General features: G+C 35.7%; 2 protein-coding genes, 1 long non-coding RNA gene and 1 pseudogene across 4 annotated transcripts; 1 reads left to right on the plus strand and 3 right to left on the minus strand.

Annotated features, from left to right (window-relative positions):
• LOC104710950 lies at window positions 1502-3238 on the minus strand (annotated as a pseudogene).
• LOC104710951 (serine/threonine-protein kinase TIO) lies at window positions 3699-5181 on the minus strand. Of its 2 annotated transcripts, none has more exons than XM_010427610.2 (4): window positions 4860-5181; window positions 4490-4614; window positions 4235-4381; window positions 3699-4122 (listed from the first exon to the last, which is right to left on the minus strand). In XM_010427610.2, the coding sequence occupies exons 2-4, from the start codon at window positions 4574-4576 to the stop codon at window positions 4009-4011; spliced, it is 348 nt and encodes a 115-aa protein (XP_010425912.1). In that variant the 5' UTR covers window positions 4577-4614; window positions 4860-5181; the 3' UTR covers window positions 3699-4008. The 2 variants fall into 2 exon arrangements, with proteins under 2 accessions (XP_010425912.1, XP_010425913.1); XM_010427611.2 differs by having other exon boundaries at window positions 4490-4611; window positions 4860-5180.
• On the plus strand, window positions 5785-7104 carry LOC104710954. Its single transcript, XM_010427612.2, has 2 exons — window positions 5785-6366; window positions 6783-7104. Exons 1-2 carry the CDS (start codon window positions 6244-6246, stop codon window positions 6963-6965), a joined length of 306 nt encoding a protein of 101 aa, XP_010425914.1. The 5' UTR covers window positions 5785-6243; the 3' UTR covers window positions 6966-7104.
• LOC104710953 lies at window positions 5988-6773 on the minus strand. Its single transcript, XR_755155.2, has 2 exons — window positions 6495-6773; window positions 5988-6408 (listed from the first exon to the last, which is right to left on the minus strand). It is a non-coding gene; the product is annotated as an uncharacterized LOC104710953 (long non-coding RNA).

Consider the following 20457-nt stretch of genomic DNA (forward strand, 5'->3'; position numbering starts at 1 on the left):
TTTGATTCATCATCACTGTCTTTGTTGAAAGCCACTGTCTTTTTGGATATGCAATGGAAATGGGTAATTCGTATAATAGAAAAGATTGCACTTAAACGATTTTCTTAAAAAAATTCACTATGTGACATATAAAGAACTAATATGAGATGGATATTTTGAAATTTTGGTTGAAAATATTCAAATGGAGATTTTATATATTTCGTGAAGTAATTCTCCACTTTGGAACGGGTAACTTCAATATTTTAGTATTTTTTTAAAACAGTTAGATAGTTTGTTAATATTAATATTGTATTTTTTGATAGTAAAAACTAACTAAATAAATAAAAAATGTATTTAAGAAGAATATGGGTATCCCATCTAAATTTCTTACCTAATCTCTATTAAAAATATTGTCTACCAAGTAATTATGTAAAAGAGAATGATCATAATTGTGACATCCCGGTTTGCGGAGAGGTTTAAAAAAATTGATTTGGTCACCTATGTCACCAAAGTGCAGTTTTCTTTTCGGTCAAAGGTCCTGAGAGAACTCTAGAGTTAAGCATGTTTGAGCTGGAGTAGTTTCAGGATGGGTGACCATCCGGAAAGTGATTGTCGGAACTGTGCGAGTGGAGACAAAACACATGGAAAGATCATGTGGTAATTTGTAGGGATGGTAAATAAATCTTTAAAGCCTCCTGGACGTAACAAATCGACTGTTGGATATGGATGGGCCCACTGGCCGGGAATGGATGTGGGCCCACTAAGCGAGGTGGGCCTATGGATCGGGAATGGATATGAGTGGGCCCACTAAGGTGATGATCGGAGCGTTACAATAAGACAAAAAATTATGATGGATATGGGAAGATAGGAGATGGAACGGGACATGATAAAACGGGACAAGGACGTGTTTCCTGTTCCTCTAGGTTATATAGTATATACGTGTAATAATCCAAAGTAAAACCAAACTTAAATTAGATATTTAAAATAATACAATTATATAAAATATTTTGTCCGTGCTATAGCACGAGTTACTACCTAGTTCTCTAATTATTTACGGATTGGTTTACTAAAATACACAAAATATTTTAGTCTGCTACCAAACACAAAAAAAATATAATATAATCAATACAATAAAACTAGAATGTGTTGCTCTCCTCTTTTGACACATCAGCTTCAACATTGAAGCAGATGTTGACACCTCGGTAAAAATCTCTAACCAATCAAATTATAACATTAATACATATCAGCTGGTTTTACTCTTATGTGGACAAAGGAAAAGAAAAACGAGAGCGTTTAATCAATTGCTCGATTTCTTCTTCTTCTTCGCCGGTCCGACTCCTGTTTGAAAGCTCGATTTTCTCGATTTAATCAATTGCTCGACTTTGTTTCTACAAGAAGTCTGATTTTGGGAAGAACTTTTGTTGGATATAGGCCGGTGAACTCATGAAAATCCAGTACTATAAAAAGGTTGCTAATTTAAATCGGGTGAAGAAAGGAGGCGGTCACTCGGATTCATTAGAGAGAGCCAAAGCAGCGGTTAGTCATTTGCATACAAGATACATAGTTGATATCCAATCCGTGGACTCCACAGTTTCATAAATCAATCGTCTTCTAATGAGTTATATGCATAGGAATCTAAAAGGTTGAAACTATTCTATATTCCGTGTGATAAATGTTGAAACTTTTTATCTTGACAATGAAGATGTTACAAGCACTAAGCTCTTCGATGTTTCTACTTGTTGCCGCATCCAGGAACAGGACATCAGAGAACCCCGATGACTTTGCTTCAAGCAACGATTTCACAACCTTTCAAAAATTTACACAAGAAGAAATCAGAGAACTACATATTTCATTAACCTGTTTCTATGGAAGATGTGAGGTGTCTCTTTACTTACTGGAAAATAGTTTGGGCAGCTCTTGACACCACCTGTTCCACCTGAATGGGCTCGGTGATGCTTATGCTCAACTTTGAGGTTCAAGTCTGAGCTCACCTACAAAATAGACAAAACCAGTTAATTGTTTCAGCTTGAAAAGACTCTTTAGTAAGAGTATACTCCACGGAGAATTTGAAACAAACTCACCTTATGGTAATCTCCTACTGGAGGCACATATATGAGAAATGTGTTTTCAGGTGCTGGAGCTACTCCAAGGGTAGCACCGCTCCCAATTAGCAGAGGCCTTATATACAAAGTTCATTTACCCGGAGGAGGAACTTATAAAAGCGAATGTGAATTAATTGTGATAAAGAATCACATCAAATGGAAGTAGAGACACATTGGTCCATTAGTAGTCCATACCCACTTCTTGTTGGCAAACACAGTTTGCTTAACTGCATCAACGAATAGCTCTAGAGAAGGGGATGTCGTACTGACTCATACAAAGCCTCTCAGCACCAGCTTGCATGCGAAGAGCGTTTTGGTCAGGCCTGAAAATCATAACCCGGTCGTCTTCTGTCCTGTAAGCTTTGAGACCTTCAAATAGTCCCTACTAAGAGCCAAACCAATAATCAAAACGTATATGGAGACGCTAAAGTTATAAACTTTTGCTGGCTATCTATCACACTCAGTTCTAACAACTCTACACAATCTATGACTCTGCAGATCATTTTCTCCCTCATTTAGAGATTAAAGGCTTCATATCTCTTAATCCTGTATTCTAATAAAACCCAAAGTTCCTACAATCAGTGAGATTTAGCCACAAGTGGTAAGAAAAGAAAACCTACCTGGCCATAATTGAGAGAATAGGAGAACAAGGGCTGATTGAAATATCCCCATAAGGAAGGATCTTTCCTTGTGAAAAGCTCTCACCTTGTCTGCATTTGGCTACATACATGTAATATGTTGGAGTCGGAGCAAATCCAAGCTCTTCCCATTTCACATTCGCATACTTCTCATCCGCTTCACTGTTTTCATCTCAGTGCATGCCACCAAAAAAGAATTGAGTAAAATAAATTTTAAAATAAATAGACACCATATATACACCCAGATCAGGATGATTCTAATAACCAAAATCATTTCGTTTTTCCATTTTCTATCATTTATCAGAAGAAAAAAATTGAGACTTTGTATTAGTACCTTGTAGTATGAAGAGGTGATGAAGAAGGAGCCATAGCTAGCGGAGAGAAATAGAGAAGTGATGTGAAAGGCAGAGAGGCGTGGAGCGGTCACGTTGTTTTAGGAGCCTTCTTTTATAGTGACAACAAACAAACCCTTTTGATTCCTTTCCATCTTAATTATTTTTTTTAGTAAATATTTAGAGCTCCTTAGAGCATCATTACTCCAGCAATCCTCTCAAGTTACTCAAGGATTAATTAATCATATAATTAATACAAAAATAATTAAAGCAACCCACTTAAAACTTAAACAAAATCATCCCTCCACTAGAGTACCCCAAAGAAGATTACTCATCATTTAAATAATATATTTTTAAAAATTTGTTAATTAATTATCAAATTTTACTAATCTATCATAAATAAAACAATTATTTATATTACATTAAATAGAAAACAATAAAAGTTTACAGAATTTGAAATATTAAACATAAGATACAAAATTCGGAAGATTAAACATATTTTACAAAATTCGGAATAAGTTTTATTATTGAGTTGCTCAATCAAATCTTTTTTCAAACTATCATGCATTTGTATATCAAGCAAAACTGAATCTAGCAAGACAATCAAGTTTTTTGAATTGTATCAACCACCTAAATAGAGAGAGCGATAGAAGTAATTTGTTGCAGTTTACTGCAGCTTAGATCATTGGCCCATTTTTTTAAAAGATTTTCAACGTAATAACAAGACCACATGTACAAAAGTAAACGCGATAGATTTACAGGGAAAGTATCTTTGCTTAGGAATCACCACCGACTTTGGCAACAATTACTGAAGCATAGTGAGCAATGTTATCCTCGGGGGATTGTTTAAGCCTTGCGATGACCGGGAACAACTCTGATGACTGCACGAACTGTCTGCAAATCTGGTGGTTTGAACACATTTTAGCCAATGAGAAGAGTGCAATCTTAAGCGGTGACTCACTTGCTGTCTCTTTCTTGCTCGGGTTCAGGGCAAGAGCTGAGCAATCTGCAACCAGCCTCAGTAACGTCTGCACATCGATCAATGAGGAGGCCGATGATTTGATGTTCAGCCTGCACATAATAAATATGCACACAGTGTAAGAAGGAACGTTCTTTGAAACATTGAGATCTCAAAGTCAAAGTAAAAGAATCCCAGTGCTGTAAGTTACAGCCTGTAACTTACCAGAGAGCTGTAGAAATATCCATTGTGTCTGCACATGTTACCAAGAGCACTACAAGCTTTTGCGCGTATATTTTGATCTGAATGAGTAAGAAATTCTTTTAAAGGCTGCAGCAGAACAGAAGCCTCGCCGATGTATTTATAGAAACCCTGTAAGGTTGAGAGCAATAAGAATTAGATAACATCGTTTACTTCACTATCCTGTGTCTAAGCAAAGGTAAGAAATAGAATGCATCATGTGTTTATCCAGTGTCTGACCTTATCCATCCTCGATAGATCAGATACGATCATCAAAATATCAAGTATGACTTCTCTTGGACTCGAAAGGTTGAGTAATTTATTCATTCTGTTAGGCTCCAACAAACCTTTGCTAACAAGCTCTACTGCAAAACAAAGCCATCACTGATTGATCTTGTAATATGTCTATAACGAGATTTCAGCTCATGAATCATGAATAACAACAAATCAACATTTAAACAAAAGTATGTAAAATCAAGATATCAGACCCGTAAACCCTCCAAACAAATCTCAAAACCAATTGAACATCAAACATTAACAACTCTCACAATCATATCGAATTTAATCCTAAACCCTAACATTAACATAAGTAAGAGATGAGAAGACAAACCTTCTCTGTCCGATTCGTCTCCCAGTGGATCTCGCCGTCCGCTTTACGCCATCAGAAGACTAAGCCGCCGTCGTTGTCGCAGAAGGAGGTTGATCGTCGTGAGAACAAAATCGTCAAGTCTTCCGGTTTAAGTCGATCGGAGTGGACATCGTCTTCCTCAACCAAAACCTTCCAGTTTTAGCCGGAAAAATCTGATGGTTCGCGGTGAATCCACTGATTTTCCGGTTGTCAATGGCGTCTGTCGTTTGTGTCGCCGACTCTCTTGAGAGATAAGAGAGAGAGAGACAGAGTCGGGAAACAATAGAAGAAGAAAATAGAGAAATAAAAAAAATTAGGTTTTATATTTATGAATCATCCAATCATATTAAGCCACGTATCATTTCTCTTGTGTTGCTCCAAACTAAATGGACTAAAATATAGATTTTTAATACAGTTTTGGGGCCCAATTGCAAGAGTACCACTGAGAGTACCTTCCAGTGGAGATGGTCTAAGATGAACAACTATACTTAGAGAAGAAAGGTCAACGGAGAAGAAAAGTCAAGAGGAAGGAGAAGATTTAGGGGGTGTATTAAACTGAAAATTTTAAGAGATTTTGGGATATTCTTAAATCCCCTGTTATTTAATTGATGATTTTTTAAAATCATCTGAAATTCTATGTTATTGAATGTGAAATTTATAAAAATCATTTAAAATCTCTGGTTATTCAATCAATAGTTTATAAATCTCACTTCAAATCTACTGTTATTCAAAAAATCACAAATTTTCTTTAAAAACCTATTGGATGTGATTTTAAGAGACTTTTCAAACATTTTTAATTGAAAATAATAATGTCTTACAAAATCACACTTTTTAAAGTGAAATTTTAAAATATTTTAAAAACACTTCTTCGATCTACAAAAGAAAAGGAATCTTTTGCTCAGTTTTTTTTTTTTTTTGCAAACTCTCCTCTCTCGTTCTCTCGTTCTCTCGTTCTCTCGTTCTCTCTTCTCTCTTCTCTCTTTATAAATCCTAGAAATATTTGTTGATGTGTAATCGAGTGAATCAATCCTAAATCCCATTATTAGTTACCGATTCACTATGAAAAACAACTCCATATTCTCAATTTCACTCAATTTCAAGTCAGATTCGTGATGGAGAAAGAAGATAGATTAGGGGGAGTTGTAGAACAGAATAAAAAAAAGATGAGTTTCAGGGATAATGGGTTCTTCTTCGGCTTCAAATTCGATGCCACCAATTATTGAACCAATCGAATTCTGATAATCTTGTTCTTGGTCGAACCCATCCATGGCAATCCTCGGGGAAACTGAAAGAGAGATAGAGAGACGAAGGAGAAAGCGGGAAAGAATTGGCTCCATCTCTGTTCTTGCTTGTGTCTTGCCCATCCATGGCAATCCTTGGAACGCAAACTCCCTCCTCTGCTTCCACTGTCTTGCTGTGTCCTCCTATCAGGAGAGCGACGCGTTTTGGCACTCCTTGTACTACATCCATCATCATCACGAGAAGTGCGGTAACTTTCTTTGGATATATCCTTGTTTTTCCTTCTGGAAAACTAGCCAAATAAATATATAATCAGCCAACAAGATTGAACCTAAAAGAGAGCATAGGCTAAAAGAAAAGATGGAATTTATATCATACCGTTGCGTGATCCTTGCTCCAATCTATGTTTTGTGATTGTTCAACAGGTGTATATCCAGTGTCCATAACAATAAATAAGTGTCACTGTCTTTGAACTAATCTAATCCTTAACAAACATGCAAACTATTAAATAATTTTCTGATTTTGTTTCTTAAACCTCTTATGTTTTTCGAATATGATCAGTGTGGTTATTCATCTCCAACAGTTTGGTCAGACCATTCTCTGTCTAGAGTGGGGATTTAAACTTGTTGGTTGACCTTAACTCTCTACATCATTATGGTTTTGTAGGATACTTCCTTTCTTTACATGGGGAGACTTTTAGAAGGCTTTGGCGTTGGAATCATCTCTTACACTGTAATTCTGAACTCGTCTGGTCACCATCATCTAACATCGACTTTATCCAATCCTCTCTACACAGGCAAACAAACCACACCGATTCAACCTCACGTGAAGATCACACTTTCATTGTAATAACAAGATACACATTGTAATTTATTTTATGTTAACCAAAGTGTGATCGAGTGAAGATCACGTGAGGTTGAATCAAGCTGTTTTTTTATTCTTCCCTTTCTATATTCTAAAATCATCTAAAATTTATAATCAAATCTCACCAAATCCCAAAACCCAAATCTCAAAAAATCTGCCAAAATATCAAAATTTCCCAAAATTACACTTAAATCTCCCAAAATTCCAAAATATTAAAATCTCAGCAAATCTCCTAAAATATCAGATTCAATACACCCTCCTTAGTTGTTGTGGACTAATGGGCTGGAGTTAAGCTCACATAAAGTTTGTGTCTTTAGTGTTCAGTGGACTATTAGTGGTATTAGGCCTAAATAAGAGTTTGTGGTGTTTATTTAGTTTTAACCCTAAGGAAGTTGTTGAAAACCTTTAGTTAGACTAGAGTAGATAATAGTTGTTGGAGTTGTTATTGGCTACTGGCTAAGGTAAGGTTTTGTAAGGTTGCTTGTGTCCATAAGTCTAATGTCTAGAGGTAAGTGAATGGGTGTAAAAAAAATTTACTATAAGTATGTAATGTGTGTGAAGTTGTAATGTACAAAAAAATGAAAGATTAAGAGTGTTGAGAAATTACTTTATTGTTCCGAGATTGAGAGACCAAACTTGAGATTGTGAGAATGTCAACAGGTTTGTATAATAAATCAACAATAGACTTAAATTGTTAATTGAACTTTGTTTTCGTGTTGGATTCTAATTATGGTGTTTTTTTTTCTAGGATGATAGAGACGGAGACCATCTTGATTTTATGAGAAGCTAGTAGCTATGGACAACACAACCGCTGAGAAACGCTGCTGGAATTATGTTTAGTCTTGGTATTGACAAGGAAATGCAAGCTAAGAAAACCAAAGATAAAAAGCTAGCAGTTATCTGTAGAAACTATACAAAATACACATGTATTTCCTATCAACAAATAAATGCAAGTATAAATCAAACAAATATTAAATGCAAGTAAAGTTAATCAAGAAATAGAAGAAAACGGCCATGAACAAAGATAATGTGTAATATTTTCTTCTGAAACTATTTTTAATTTTTAACTTTGATAATTCGTGTTCTGAGACAAATATTATACTCTAGAAATCACAAAAGGGTTGTTTATGGAATTTCAGTACAATGCATTCACCTCATGTATGGTGTTCTTAAAAAATGAGAGGCACATCTGTTTCATTTGATTATAGTTTCAAACAAATATTTGTATTATTACTTATATGTATATTAAATAAAACAAAATTTAATGAAAATCCCGCGGCGTAGCGCGAGTGTCAACCTAGTCAATACAATAAAAATAGAATGTGTTTCTCTCCAGTGTTGACACCTCAGCTTTTTAGTTGAAGGAGGAGTTGACACATCAGTTAAAATATGTAACCAATAAAATTATAACATTAATACACATCAGTTTTTTGTTTGCCTACATGGACACATAATTGTCTACTCTTTACTGTCATAATCAATTTCTCAATGTTAAAAACTTAAAATCGATTTCTTCTACTTCCAATATCGCTATCTCACCCCCTCTTTAGTGTGGTGGTTCTGATGGTCCCAAGGTTCAGACTTATATATAAACCCTAATTTCACTCCCATTTGGGGATTGATACTAGGTTTTTTGTGTGTCTATCCTAGCAGGTTCAATTAATCTTATGCAGTTGTAATACTTAAGGTGTCAATCCAATTGGGAATCCTTACTATCACTCAAGATGCAATAAAGAAGTCACAAGTTAAGCCAATTCAAAAAGAGTGTTTTTCAAAAAATCCTAGAATGGTCAAAATACAAAACGGAAACGAGTCACAGAATCATAAACGAAAATGTATGACAAGAACCGAACAAGAATAAGTGAAACTGAAAACGATTCTAAGCATGAACAAATGAAACAGTTCCAGAAATGTAATAAAAATCAGAAAGAAAGAAGTCCTAAGGATGAGGTAATTGATGTCGGTGGAGTATCCTAGTCTACAGAGTGTTTAACATACCACAAGCAAACAATCCCTAAACAATGAACATCACAACTTAGCTAATCCAATCTCTTGGCAAAAGCTACTCAGACTCAACCACTTCCATACCTAGCTCTCGCTAGAGAAACGTGGTCGAGCAGGCATGACAAACAAGTTCATTCACGTCAACAAACATCCTAGACAACTAATCTCTTAGGCTAGGAATGTAAGTCTCTGGCACTAGTTGGTCAGACATTTCATCAAACACCTTTTGGGTGTGGAAATGTCTCGAATCTAGTTCCAGTTGATCAGAGAGAAACTAGTAATTCTAACTCTAGTCCAGAAGGGAATCATACAAATCAAGCTTAAACACCCTACATCCTAAGATCCTCCACCTAATATATCCCATCCTCAAGAACTACCACACTACTCATATCCGAAAATCATAGTCAAGGATGCAAACCCAGAAAACATTGAAACAAGCATTCTTAGATAGATTAAAATGTGAAGAACAACTTTGTAGAAGAAATCAAATCAAAATACTGAATAAATTCAAAGATATCGGAATACAAAGTGTAAGAGCATTTTAGGTGGCTAGGTAAAACCTTAAGAACAAAACGAGATAAAAGATAAGATGTCCAAAACAAGACTTAACAAAATGTATATATAGTAAAAACATGTGAATCCCTCAAAACATAAAACGATAAGGTAGAGCGTCGGTTTGGGAACCCTTCTCGGACGCGTCTTCAGAACAAAACCATGACGTCGGTTTAAGAGAGTCGATCGAGTCGCATCGTGAAAGTGTCGGTCGAGTCGTATCGTGAGAGTGTTGATCGAGTCGCATCGTGAGAGTGTCGATCGAGTCGGATTCTAGGAAGTTTGATCGAATGGCGGCTTGAGAAGGTGTCGAGTGGCAGCTTGAAAAGTGTCGTTTGAGAGCTGATGATCGAGTCGCGTCTTGAGGGTGCTCAGGAGCCATCCTGGGACGTCTTGGTCGAGTCGCTGCTAACATCTGATCGAGTAGGAGCTCTCCTTTGCGTGCGGGTCGAGTCGGATTTCAGAACGTACGTGCATCCACTAAAACAGAGATAACTCATGAACCACGACTCCGATTGGCTTGAAATAAACTGCATTGGAAATATGACTCAATTACCTACAACTTTGATGAAGACGTCGAAAAATGAATCCCAAATTAAAATCTTCACTCGACTCGATCAAAGACGTGGAAGGTTGCATTGCTGGGTAGTGTAGATCGAGTCGTTTAACTGCATTCCGATCCTTGTTTGCATTTGATGGTTTAGACATCCCCTAAAACACCTGAAACAACTTCAATATGCAAGATGCATGCAAGACAAATGCAAAGACTACCTAGATATGCATGTTATGCAAAAGAGACCTAAAACAATGCAAAACAATGAATTAAGAGAACAAAATGAATGACAAATGCATGATGAAAGAGTGTAAAATATATACATATCAGGGATATATCGTTTTTGATATGGTCTCTAATCTATATGTTTTTGTTCTATGTAGTACACAACACATGTGGGATCAGAAACATAAATAAGAGAAACGGAACAGCGGTTGATGATAAGAAACTGAAAAAATCAAGTTTCGGCGGCGCACGGGGAAACCCTAAATTTGGTGATTCGTTAAAACAAATGTTGATTGATTTGGTGATGGAGAAGAGTTGATCAACGTTGGAGAAGCAACGACGGAAGCACGACAAAGAAGAAGAACAAGAAGAACTCATGGCTCTCTCTTATTGCTCTGTGTATGCTTAAGTCTTTTTGTTGCAGGCTTGTTAGAGGTACCAGATTGGTCTTCGTAATGGGCTATGTTTCATTTCGAATATTCTTCATTTGGGCTCTCTTATCCTTTGGTCCAATAACGGTTTTGATTGACATCAGAACTTCTGTTTCGATTGGAGTATTCTTAATCGCAAAAACAACTATACATGGAAAACAAATAAATTTTTTCTTAATCGCAATTATGTTTTTTACATTATTACATTACCAACACGGCTATACAAATTGTTTTAGCTAATAGTATGTAGCCCAATCACTAGAATGCATCGAAGTTGCTAAAATAGATTTATAGATTTTAAAAAATCATATAACTCACAAGAAGTCACTTATTCAATAAAGAATGCAAACAAAGTCAATGTTATCAAAACCTGCATCCTAATGATTCATTTAACAAGTTGATTAACATGTAAAATCTAAAAAAAATACCAGTTAACATTTATCATTTCATTTGTAACTTGTATAATCTTAAAATAGACAGCCAATTAAATTAAATAATACAATTAAGCATTTCATGTCCAGTAAAAATCCTTATATGTTCCACATTACTTTATCATTAGTCAATAGTATTGATTTGTGATATTAACAAGTTACGATTAGTTACGTTATTCATTTCTTTTGTTTGTTTTTGTCAACGCTTTGGTATTTTAAATTTGAGAACAAACCATACAATTGCTTCTCGACCAAAAAGAAAAAAAAAATCATACAATTGCTTAATCTACACTTCATTCTAAGAGTGAGCTACGTAAATCTCTCAAGCCTGTGTGGAGGATAAACATCTGTTATTGGATTTTTGGAGCAACATACATAATCTTTACGTACTATCAAACAAAAATGATCATATGTCTACCTTATAGCATGCATTTACTACGAATATAGATGTGATTTCTTTTATTGTGATGATTGAAGTGTTTGAATTTTTGTTAAGCCAATTATACAATTAAATTTATCCGACTTAAAAATGTAAACGCATTACAAATACAGGCCCGGCTCAATTTCATTGAGGTCTCTGAGCTGGAAAAATAAAAAAGGCCTTTTTCCCCATGCTTTTTTGAAAAAAAAAAAGTTTTGGACCCTATTTTATAAAGAAAAAGATAAAAATTGGATAGACCCGGTCTTATAGCATTGCTTGCACATGTCTAGAGCCGGGGCTGTACAAATACTACGACGTTACAAACCATTGTAGGTTTTTTCCAGTACATTTCTATATTTTATCATTGTGCAAATCATAATTTTTATGATTAATATAATTTCAGAAAATTAAAAATTATATATTTAACATCAAATATATTTAAAATGTATTAAAAACATCATGCGGCATCGCGCGGGTCTAACCTAGTTTATCTAAAATTATAGAATCTCAATATTAATCAAAACATATCAAACAATTGAAAAAATACAACATACATATTTTCTTAATAATTTAAACAATTAAATAACTACAACATACAATTTTTTTAGTAATTTAAAAAACTGTTTCGTGGTATACCACATGTTAAAATCTAGTACTATTATATAATATACCTCATTGTGTTTCAAATTTTTTAATTTCAACATAAATCTTTGAAACGAGATAGTTTTTGGCTCGAATAAAATAAAATATGTGATCATTTAATTAACCTTTAATATTCATTTCTAAATATTAGTTAACAGGGGCGGATCCAAAGAGGGACTAGGTGGGGCACGTGGCCCATGCTAATTATTAAAAAAAAGAAATGACTATTGTTTGTTATAGCTTATTAGATCAAATGACTATTAGTGCCCGAGTAGATGTTAGGGATGATGTGTTTCATATTTCTAATATCATTTGTTTTTCATTTATTTATTATGCCATGTTTTGTCATTTCATTTTGTATGCTCAATTTTATTTTATTTACATTTTTTTAACTGGTTGTCAATTACCTTTTTTTCTTTTTCTTTTTTACTTATATATCAAAATGCATTTGTTTATTTCTTTATTTGATTTTCTACATTCTAATTTTTCTAATAAATATATCATGTAAATTCAGTAGATTACAATTTTTGATTCAATTTATATTTCAACAAAGTAAAAAATCAATGAAAATGATATTCCTCATAAAAAAATTTGATTTTTTAAAGTTCTTAAGAAACTTAAATTTTAAAAATATGAAATAAAAATATATAACTATTATATATATAAAAAGTTATATATGCCCCATGTTAATTTTAGTTCTGGATCCGCCACTGTTAGTTAAAATAAATGTTTATTCGTTTAATGATTTATTGTTGGATTTCTAAATAGATTTGAAAGTAAAACTTAAAAGAATTCAAATCCGTATATATACCATGTTATGTCAAGATACATATGTTTTTATTTTCGAAATCAATAAAAATTTATGAATCATATGTAAATTAGATTTACAAATCAATGAGCTAATAATATTTTTAATTTGGATGAGAATGACCGTTGTCACTAATAAGTGACTCACTACTCATGCTTATTTTTCAACCTAGTCCATAACGGGTCGGAAACTTCACGTTGACCCGATCTGTCAACTACTAAACCTTGTAACGTTGATAATTAATTAGTTAATTAGTGATACAGTCTAGGGCTTTACATTCTATTAATCTAAAACTTTGAATATAATTAGCACAAGAAGACATTAGGTGGGATGAGACATATTATACTTAACAAATAGAAAACACTAATAGGCACGTTTTCAGGATGCAAAAGTTGGAAAACAATTCAACACCAATCGGCTGCTTCCACAAAAGCTACGGGTCAATAATTTGTTCTCCTAAAGTGTTTGAATATTTTATAACCACACAAATATAATTATATACACATCTATATAAATAATATCCAGTGAGAGATATTGTATATACTGCCAGTAAGCATGGCCAGTTTCTACTAATATTATTTAAAAATACATTTAAATTTGTGCTTCAGAAATTTTCATGTGATGCCATTGTAAAAGATGTCATATATCTAAAAGATAACTTTTTTTTTTTACACAAAAGGATCGTTTTATTCATAAGTCGAACCAATCTTACAACATACACCACTGAAACTGAAACACAATAAGCTAAAAGTTGAACCTAAAGCTTAACATGAGAATACTAAAAAGAGGTACATAGTGAAGATGACATTACATCACAACCAAAAAAAGGGAGAGAGATCGTAGTCATCTTGACTATCATTACAACCCAAGGCCATCATGCCGATTGAAGTTAAGCTATTCACATCAAAAAGGTTATCCTTGACAGAATTAAAGAGAGTGATCAGGGATGGTTAGGAGAGTGATGGTTAACCTCCCTTTCATAGACTGGTGAACTTGATCTTTTCTTCATTGGAAGGTCCTTGGTGGAAGTGACATTCCGTTTCCTTTTAGAACATTCTCCTATTTCTTTTTTAGACTGCTTCTTAGAGAGATCCCCACAGTCTTCGTTTGACCCTGTAGATTCTTCTTTGCCCGATAGATCAAAGTGTGGAAATACTAAAGCAAAGTAAGGACCTGATTTCTGCTTAAGATGATGTTCTCGATTCTGCTGAATAGGTTCTTTGAGAACAGGTACTTGAGCAACAGGGCTTGAAGGTTGTGAAATGGGATCCGGCTCTAGCTCTTCTAACTCTTCATTTCGCCTTTGTTGAGCTTGGTTATCTTGGTTATTGTAGCGATTAGTGTTTGTAGGTTCAAAGAGGCACCTAGAGGAAGGATGCATGATTCTGCAGCAATTAGTGCATATATTTTCCATCTTCTCATACTCAAATCCTAGCATAGCTCTTTCACCCGTTTGAAACCTTGCCCTGCGAAAAAACCTGAAGCGATCGGTTATGGAAACCCGAATTTTTGCTCTGATAAAGGAAACTTGATTTGTGACTGAGTCTTCAAAATCAATCTTCACAACGTCACCCAGGGATCTAGCTATCCTACGGATAGATTTTGCAGTGATGTAAGGCAAAGGCAATCCCCTGATTTGGACCCAAAGGGCCAAGGAAGTTAAGAAGTCTAAGCGGGGTAGGTCAGTCCATCTTTGAAGTGCTACAAACCATCTGTTGAAGCTCCATGGTTCACGCTGTAGGACTGATCTCAGGTCGCCTTCCGATTGAAAACGAAATTGGATGAAACGGTCATCTAGTACTCTGCCATGAACCGAGGATGAAAGACCCCAAGCCAAAGGAAGATTGTCAGCCACTTCAAACAAGTTCTGGTCCGTAGGGTTAAGAGGTCTGGCGATCAAACTTAAACGATTACTTGCTAAGACTTCTTCATAGTCAGAGTTTGGGATTAAAAGCTTTGGGTCGTCTCGCCCTAAAGCCAAATACTGAATCTCCTCCCAAAGTTCCTTCTCCATTTAGACTCTCTAAGAAGGAAAGACGATGAGGTTTGAAAAGCTTGGGAGGGATTATTTATAAGAGAAGGATAAAGGTTTTAAGAAGTCTCGAGAAGATTCATAAAAGCTTTAAAGAACTGTAAGGTTATCTCAACAGTAGAGTTGAAGAAAGATTTCAACTGCGGTAGAAACAAAAAGTGGGAAAAAACGAGGTAAGATGTAGGAGGATAAGGAAGGGAAGGTCAACTGAGAGTAAAAGATCTAAGGAAGAGACAAGGAAACGTCTATCACCGCTTCCTTTTTTTTTTAAAAAGACTTGCGATTTAAAATATCAGCTGTTGACTAACCAGGTAAATCTAACAAAGACTTAAGTCAAACCTGATAAGCTTATCCCAACCTAATTTTGAGATCTTCCTTCTAGTTCAAAAATTGAATTAATCCATCTTGGTGCTCCTCGTGCCACGTACGACTGGAAGAGATTATGGTTTATTACACTATTTACAATTAGGGAAGCTCCTCTATTCGAATGAGTGGGTGCCTTCTCCATTTGCCAATCAGTGAAAAGTTGGAGACTCCTTCTTAGTTCTGAAGCATAGAACTGAAATGAAGGCCATTCTTGAGGATTATTTACTGCATTGACCAATTCAAAAGCATCAGATGAGAAGATCACTTGTGTGAATTTGTGGCTAACCATGCTGTTAATAGCCCACAAAATACTCCGATATTTTGCCTCTACCAAGCTTGAAATATGGGCTTCTGAGCCCCTACTATGCAACCAAACTTTGCCTTTCCAATCTCTTAGAACCCAAGAAAAACCACAAATTTTAGTAGAATTGCACCAAGCCATGCCTACATTACATTTCAACCAGTTTTTAGGAGGATTAATCCAATCAAACCAATCTTTTCCTCTGTCAAACACTTTAGAGCTAGCAAAGCATGAATCAAAATCCTGAGCTTTAGACCATAACTCTGATTCCTCTCTAATTTTGAGAATTAAAGCCCTAAGGTCTTTTGATTTGCCTTCAAAAAAGTGATCGTTCCTGTGTTTCCAAAGATACCAAAGTATCCATGGAAAGCTTCTTCTAATATAAAGGGAAAAATTGTGGTTCTTTTCTATAGAGAGTAAATAGGAAAAGTTAGCATATTCAGAAGAGATATCAAACCCGCCTTCAGGAGTTGGGAAATCAGATAGAGCCCAGGTTTGTCTTGCTACAGAGCAAGAGAAAAGAACGTGATTGATTGTTTCTTTTTCTAGACCACAGAATTGGCATCTCATGTCTTTGCTCAGTCCTCTATTTTCCAAATTGTTCGCCACCGCAATTGCTCCGCTCAAAGCTCTCCAAATGAAATTTTTGATTTTTGGTGAAGTATGTAAGGCCCATACTTGAATCTTTAACTCATTTAGAGAGGGTTTGATCTCAGCTGCATAGATCAGATCCTGATTATTTAAACGGCTTGCTAGAGAATAGCCGGTATGGACTGAGTAGTTTCCACTCCTTGTGTGACTCCAACTCCAAAAATCAGGCTTAGATATCACTGGCTTGTTTGTTGAAATTATCTCCACGTCTCTTGGATAGAATAAGTCTTCTAATGAAACTCGATTCCAATTCCTGTTGGGGAGATCAATTAAATCTGAAACCTTCATATCCAAATTAATAAATATATTTTTCATTAGAGGTGGTCTTCTTCTGACATCATAAAGCCAAGAGTCTACCCAAACATAAGTATTATGTCCATTACCAATCATCCTCTTGATCCCTTTTAGTAGTAATTCACGTCCATGGAGAATGCTTCTCCAAATGTAAGAAGGACGATAGCCCATAACTGCAGTTAGAATCTCATTGTTGTCAAAATATCTACTTTTCATAACCTTAGCATAAAGGCAATCCGGATGTTGTAGGATTCTCCATGCTTGCTTGGCTAGTAAGGCTTGATTAAAATCTTGCAAATCTTTAAATCCTATTCCTCCTTGATCTTTTGTTAAGCAAAGCTTATCCCAACTTAGCTAGTGAATTTTCCTCTTATGTTCTAAAGAGTTCCACCAAAAGCTAGACATCGCCGAGGTGAGTCTTTGACAGGTTGTAATGGGTAATTTGTAACACGTCATTGCATAAACCGGCAAAGCCATTGCTATTGCTTTTAATAAAGTTTCTTTACCTCCAAGGGATAGGGTGCGTTCGAACCAGCCCGATAATTTTGATTTTAGCCTATCACAGATGTAGTTGAGCATATCAATTTTTGAGCCACTAAAGCATTCAGGCAGGCCTAAGTAAGATCCTGTTCCTCCTTCACTGTAAATTCTTGTTAGCTGCTTTATGGATATCTGAGTTTGATGATCCACCTTGGATCCAAAAGTTATTGAGGATTTAAGTACATTTATCCTTTGACCTGAAGCTTCTCCATATGATCGTAAGATTTGTTGGAGAGTGTTAACCTGATCGATAGAGGCTTTACAACTGAAAAGGCTATCATCAGCGAAAAGAAGATGGTGAATAGATGGTCCAGAGGGTGAAAATTGTATTCCTTGAATTGCCCCGGATTGTTCAGCTCTGTTTAGCATATGAGATAACCCTTCCGTACAAAGCACAAAGAAAAAGGGAGAGATGGGATCTCCCTGTTTCAAACCTCTATGAGGTGAAATCATCCCATAAGATTGATCATTCATTATGACTGAATATGTGACTGTCGAAACACAAGTCATGATCCAATTAATCCACTTTTGATGAAAATCTAAAGCTTTTAGCAATCCTCTTAAATAGGTCCATTCTAATCTGTCAAAAGCTTTGGACATATCAGTTTTGATTGCCACAAACTCAGAGGAAATTGTCGGGTGAGTCCGTAGGGCATGAACCAATTCGTGAGCTATAGAGATGTTGTCAGAGATTAATCGTTTGGGAACAAAGGCAGATTGGGTAGGAGATACTAAACTAGGAAGAAGGGGTTGCAATCTTGAGGCCAAAATCTTGGAGATGATCTTATAAAGAACTGAGCAAAGACTAATTGGTCGAAGATCTGACATTTGCTTAGGGTTCTTGACTTTAGGAATGAGGCAAAGAAGAGTATAGTTCCAATCATGAGGAAATGAACCACTGATAAAGAAGTTCTGAATTTCTGATATGATATGGGGTCCAATGATTTCCCAGTATTTTTGGAAAAATAAGCCAGTCATACCATCGGCCCCAGGGGCTTTAGTAGGATTAATCGAAAAGACTTCCTGTTTGATCTCTCCTATAGTCACAGGTCTTATTAGAGAGTTGTTCATCTGAGAAGTGACTTTGGGATAAAAGTCATGAAAAAGCCAATCAAAGTTCCTGGATTGGAAGACTTAAATAACTCATTGAAGTAGGTGATTGCAACTTCTCCTTTAGATGCTTCTGACTTCTGTGAGTTTCCATTACTATCTATCAGAGTTAGGATTCTGTTTTTTGATCTAGAGTTTTGGACTGAAGCATGGAAAAACTTTGTGTTGCAGTCACCTTCGAGTAACCATTTTTCTCGGCTCTGTTGACTCCAATAAGTTTCTTCTGCTCTGTAAGCAAGCATCAGCTGAGTCTTAAGGCTGTGAATTTGAAAAGAAGAGGATTGTTCTTGTTCTAAAGCTATCTGGATCTGATTTATCTTGTCCAAGGAGTTTAAACTGTTTTCCTTTTTCCAAATACTTAGAGCTTTCTAACAGTCTCTAAGCTTATTTGATACTAATGAGTTTGAAGACCAAGACAAAGTAATAGCTTCTTTAACCAGGGGCTTATTAAGTAGTCTCTTATCAAATCTGAAATTCCCTCTATAGGGTCTGATTGAGGAGAGAAGCTTGACTAATACTGGCCTATGATCTGATCCTCTTTTGTCGAGAAAGTTCTGATTGGAAGCTGGGAATAGATTGAAACCATTTTTTATTCCCGAAGCATCTATCTAATTTACTCTGGATCCAAAGATCATTTCTTCTTCCTCCCCAAGTGAGACAATTACCATGAGATGGTAATTCCAGCATTTCACAATTTCTAAGCATATCCGCAAAAGGTAAGAAAGAAGCTTCACTCCTTCGAGGGCCTCCTAATTTTTCTTTGTTATTCACAATTTCATTAAAATCTCCCATCATGCACCAACTTTCCTTTCTAATTAGACCAATACGCAATAGTTTTTCCCAAACTAAAGGTCTAGAGGAGAACAGTGGATCACCGTAGACACAAGAAACAAAGAAGTCTGTAGAACCAAACTGAACATGAAAATCTAATAAGTTCTTATCTACACTCTGGAAAGTAATATCCACACCATTTTTCCAGAATAAAGCCAAACCTCCACTCTTTCCTATAGGGTTAATAGTAAACACTCTATCATATCCTAGCCATTCCTGAAGATCTATTAATACATTACTATTATGCATAGATTCCATCTAAAAGAAAATCTCAGGGAAATGCTCTTTGCGCAGATCCTTGAGCCTAGGAATTGTCAAGTCTTGAGACCGTCCTAGTCCTTGACAATTCCAACACATTAGGCTCATTAGATTTTGGATGGTCCCTCAATTGGGACCATCTCTTGGTTTGTGGTTTTGGCCAGTTTGTGAGGTTTGTTAACATGGAGTTTGCCTTTGCGCTTACCCAACTGAAGTATTCCAGTATCTACTGATAGTTCAGAAGTAAGAGGAATATAGTTCACATGAGTACCTTGTTTACTCCTTGTTGGCTTAGGGGATTGCTTCCGGAAGGTAGGAGATGTATTTGTTGTTCCTGAAGTCCCAGGTTCAGAGTTGAGGATATCATAAACATAAGATGAGTTCAATCGTACTTCATATAGGTTGTCTGGAAGAGAAAGCTCTTCTAATGATATAGAAGTGGATGATGAAGGTGTAGTCTCTGAAGCAAGCTTGTCATCTTTTTCTTGACCTTTCTGGATAGAAGATTCCATCTGAATTTCATTTGTAGCTACAGCCTGGATGGTTAAGCTTGAATTGTTTGCCTTGTCAGAAGGAGGGTCTTGAAAGGTCCAAAGTGGGAAGTTGAGAGAGGATAAGACCATGGATCTATCATGAACAAATTCCATCTGCTCCTTTTCTTTGAATTCGGATTGCTTCTAGAGGAAGAGGGAGCACTTCTCTCTTTCATGTGTTAGACGTTGACAGAAGAAACAACTATTTTGAATCCTTTCATAGTCGTATAAAAGTGTACAGGTTCACCAGATGGAAGGTTTATCACTTTGGAACGCTGGAGTGATTTTGATACATCAAACAAGATCTCCGCACGAACGAAATCTTTGTTCTGCGAAACTGTCGGGTCATAGTCGAGTTGTAGAACTGGACCTGCAAATTCAGCAAAGAGTGAAATCGCTTCCCGAGTATGATAATTGACTGGTATGTTCCGAATTTGAACCCAAATCGGGATTGATTGAAGATAAGTTGACGGAGGGTTTTCAATCCATCTATC

This window comes from Camelina sativa, chromosome 9, assembly GCF_000633955.1.
Source record: "Camelina sativa cultivar DH55 chromosome 9, Cs, whole genome shotgun sequence".
Classification (NCBI taxonomy): domain Eukaryota; kingdom Viridiplantae; phylum Streptophyta; class Magnoliopsida; order Brassicales; family Brassicaceae; genus Camelina; species Camelina sativa.

Bases quoted from the DNA above. Each gene is read 5' to 3' on its own strand.
- LOC104710951 (XM_010427610.2), bottom strand. From the start codon at position 4,576: ATGAATAAATTACTCAACCTTTCGAGTCCAAGAGAAGTCATACTTGAT. The intron at 4,382-4,489 runs GTCAGACACTGG...TCAACCTTACAG, and splicing joins ATCTATCGAGGATGGATAAG to GGTTTCTATAAATACATCGG. The intron at 4,123-4,234 runs GTAAGTTACAGG...TATTATGTGCAG, and splicing joins GATATTTCTACAGCTCTCTG to GCTGAACATCAAATCATCGG.
- LOC104710954 (XM_010427612.2), top strand. From the start codon at position 6,244: ATGGCAATCCTTGGAACGCAAACTCCCTCCTCTGCTTCCACTGTCTTG. The intron at 6,367-6,782 runs GTAACTTTCTTT...ATGGTTTTGTAG, and splicing joins TCATCATCACGAGAAGTGCG to GATACTTCCTTTCTTTACAT.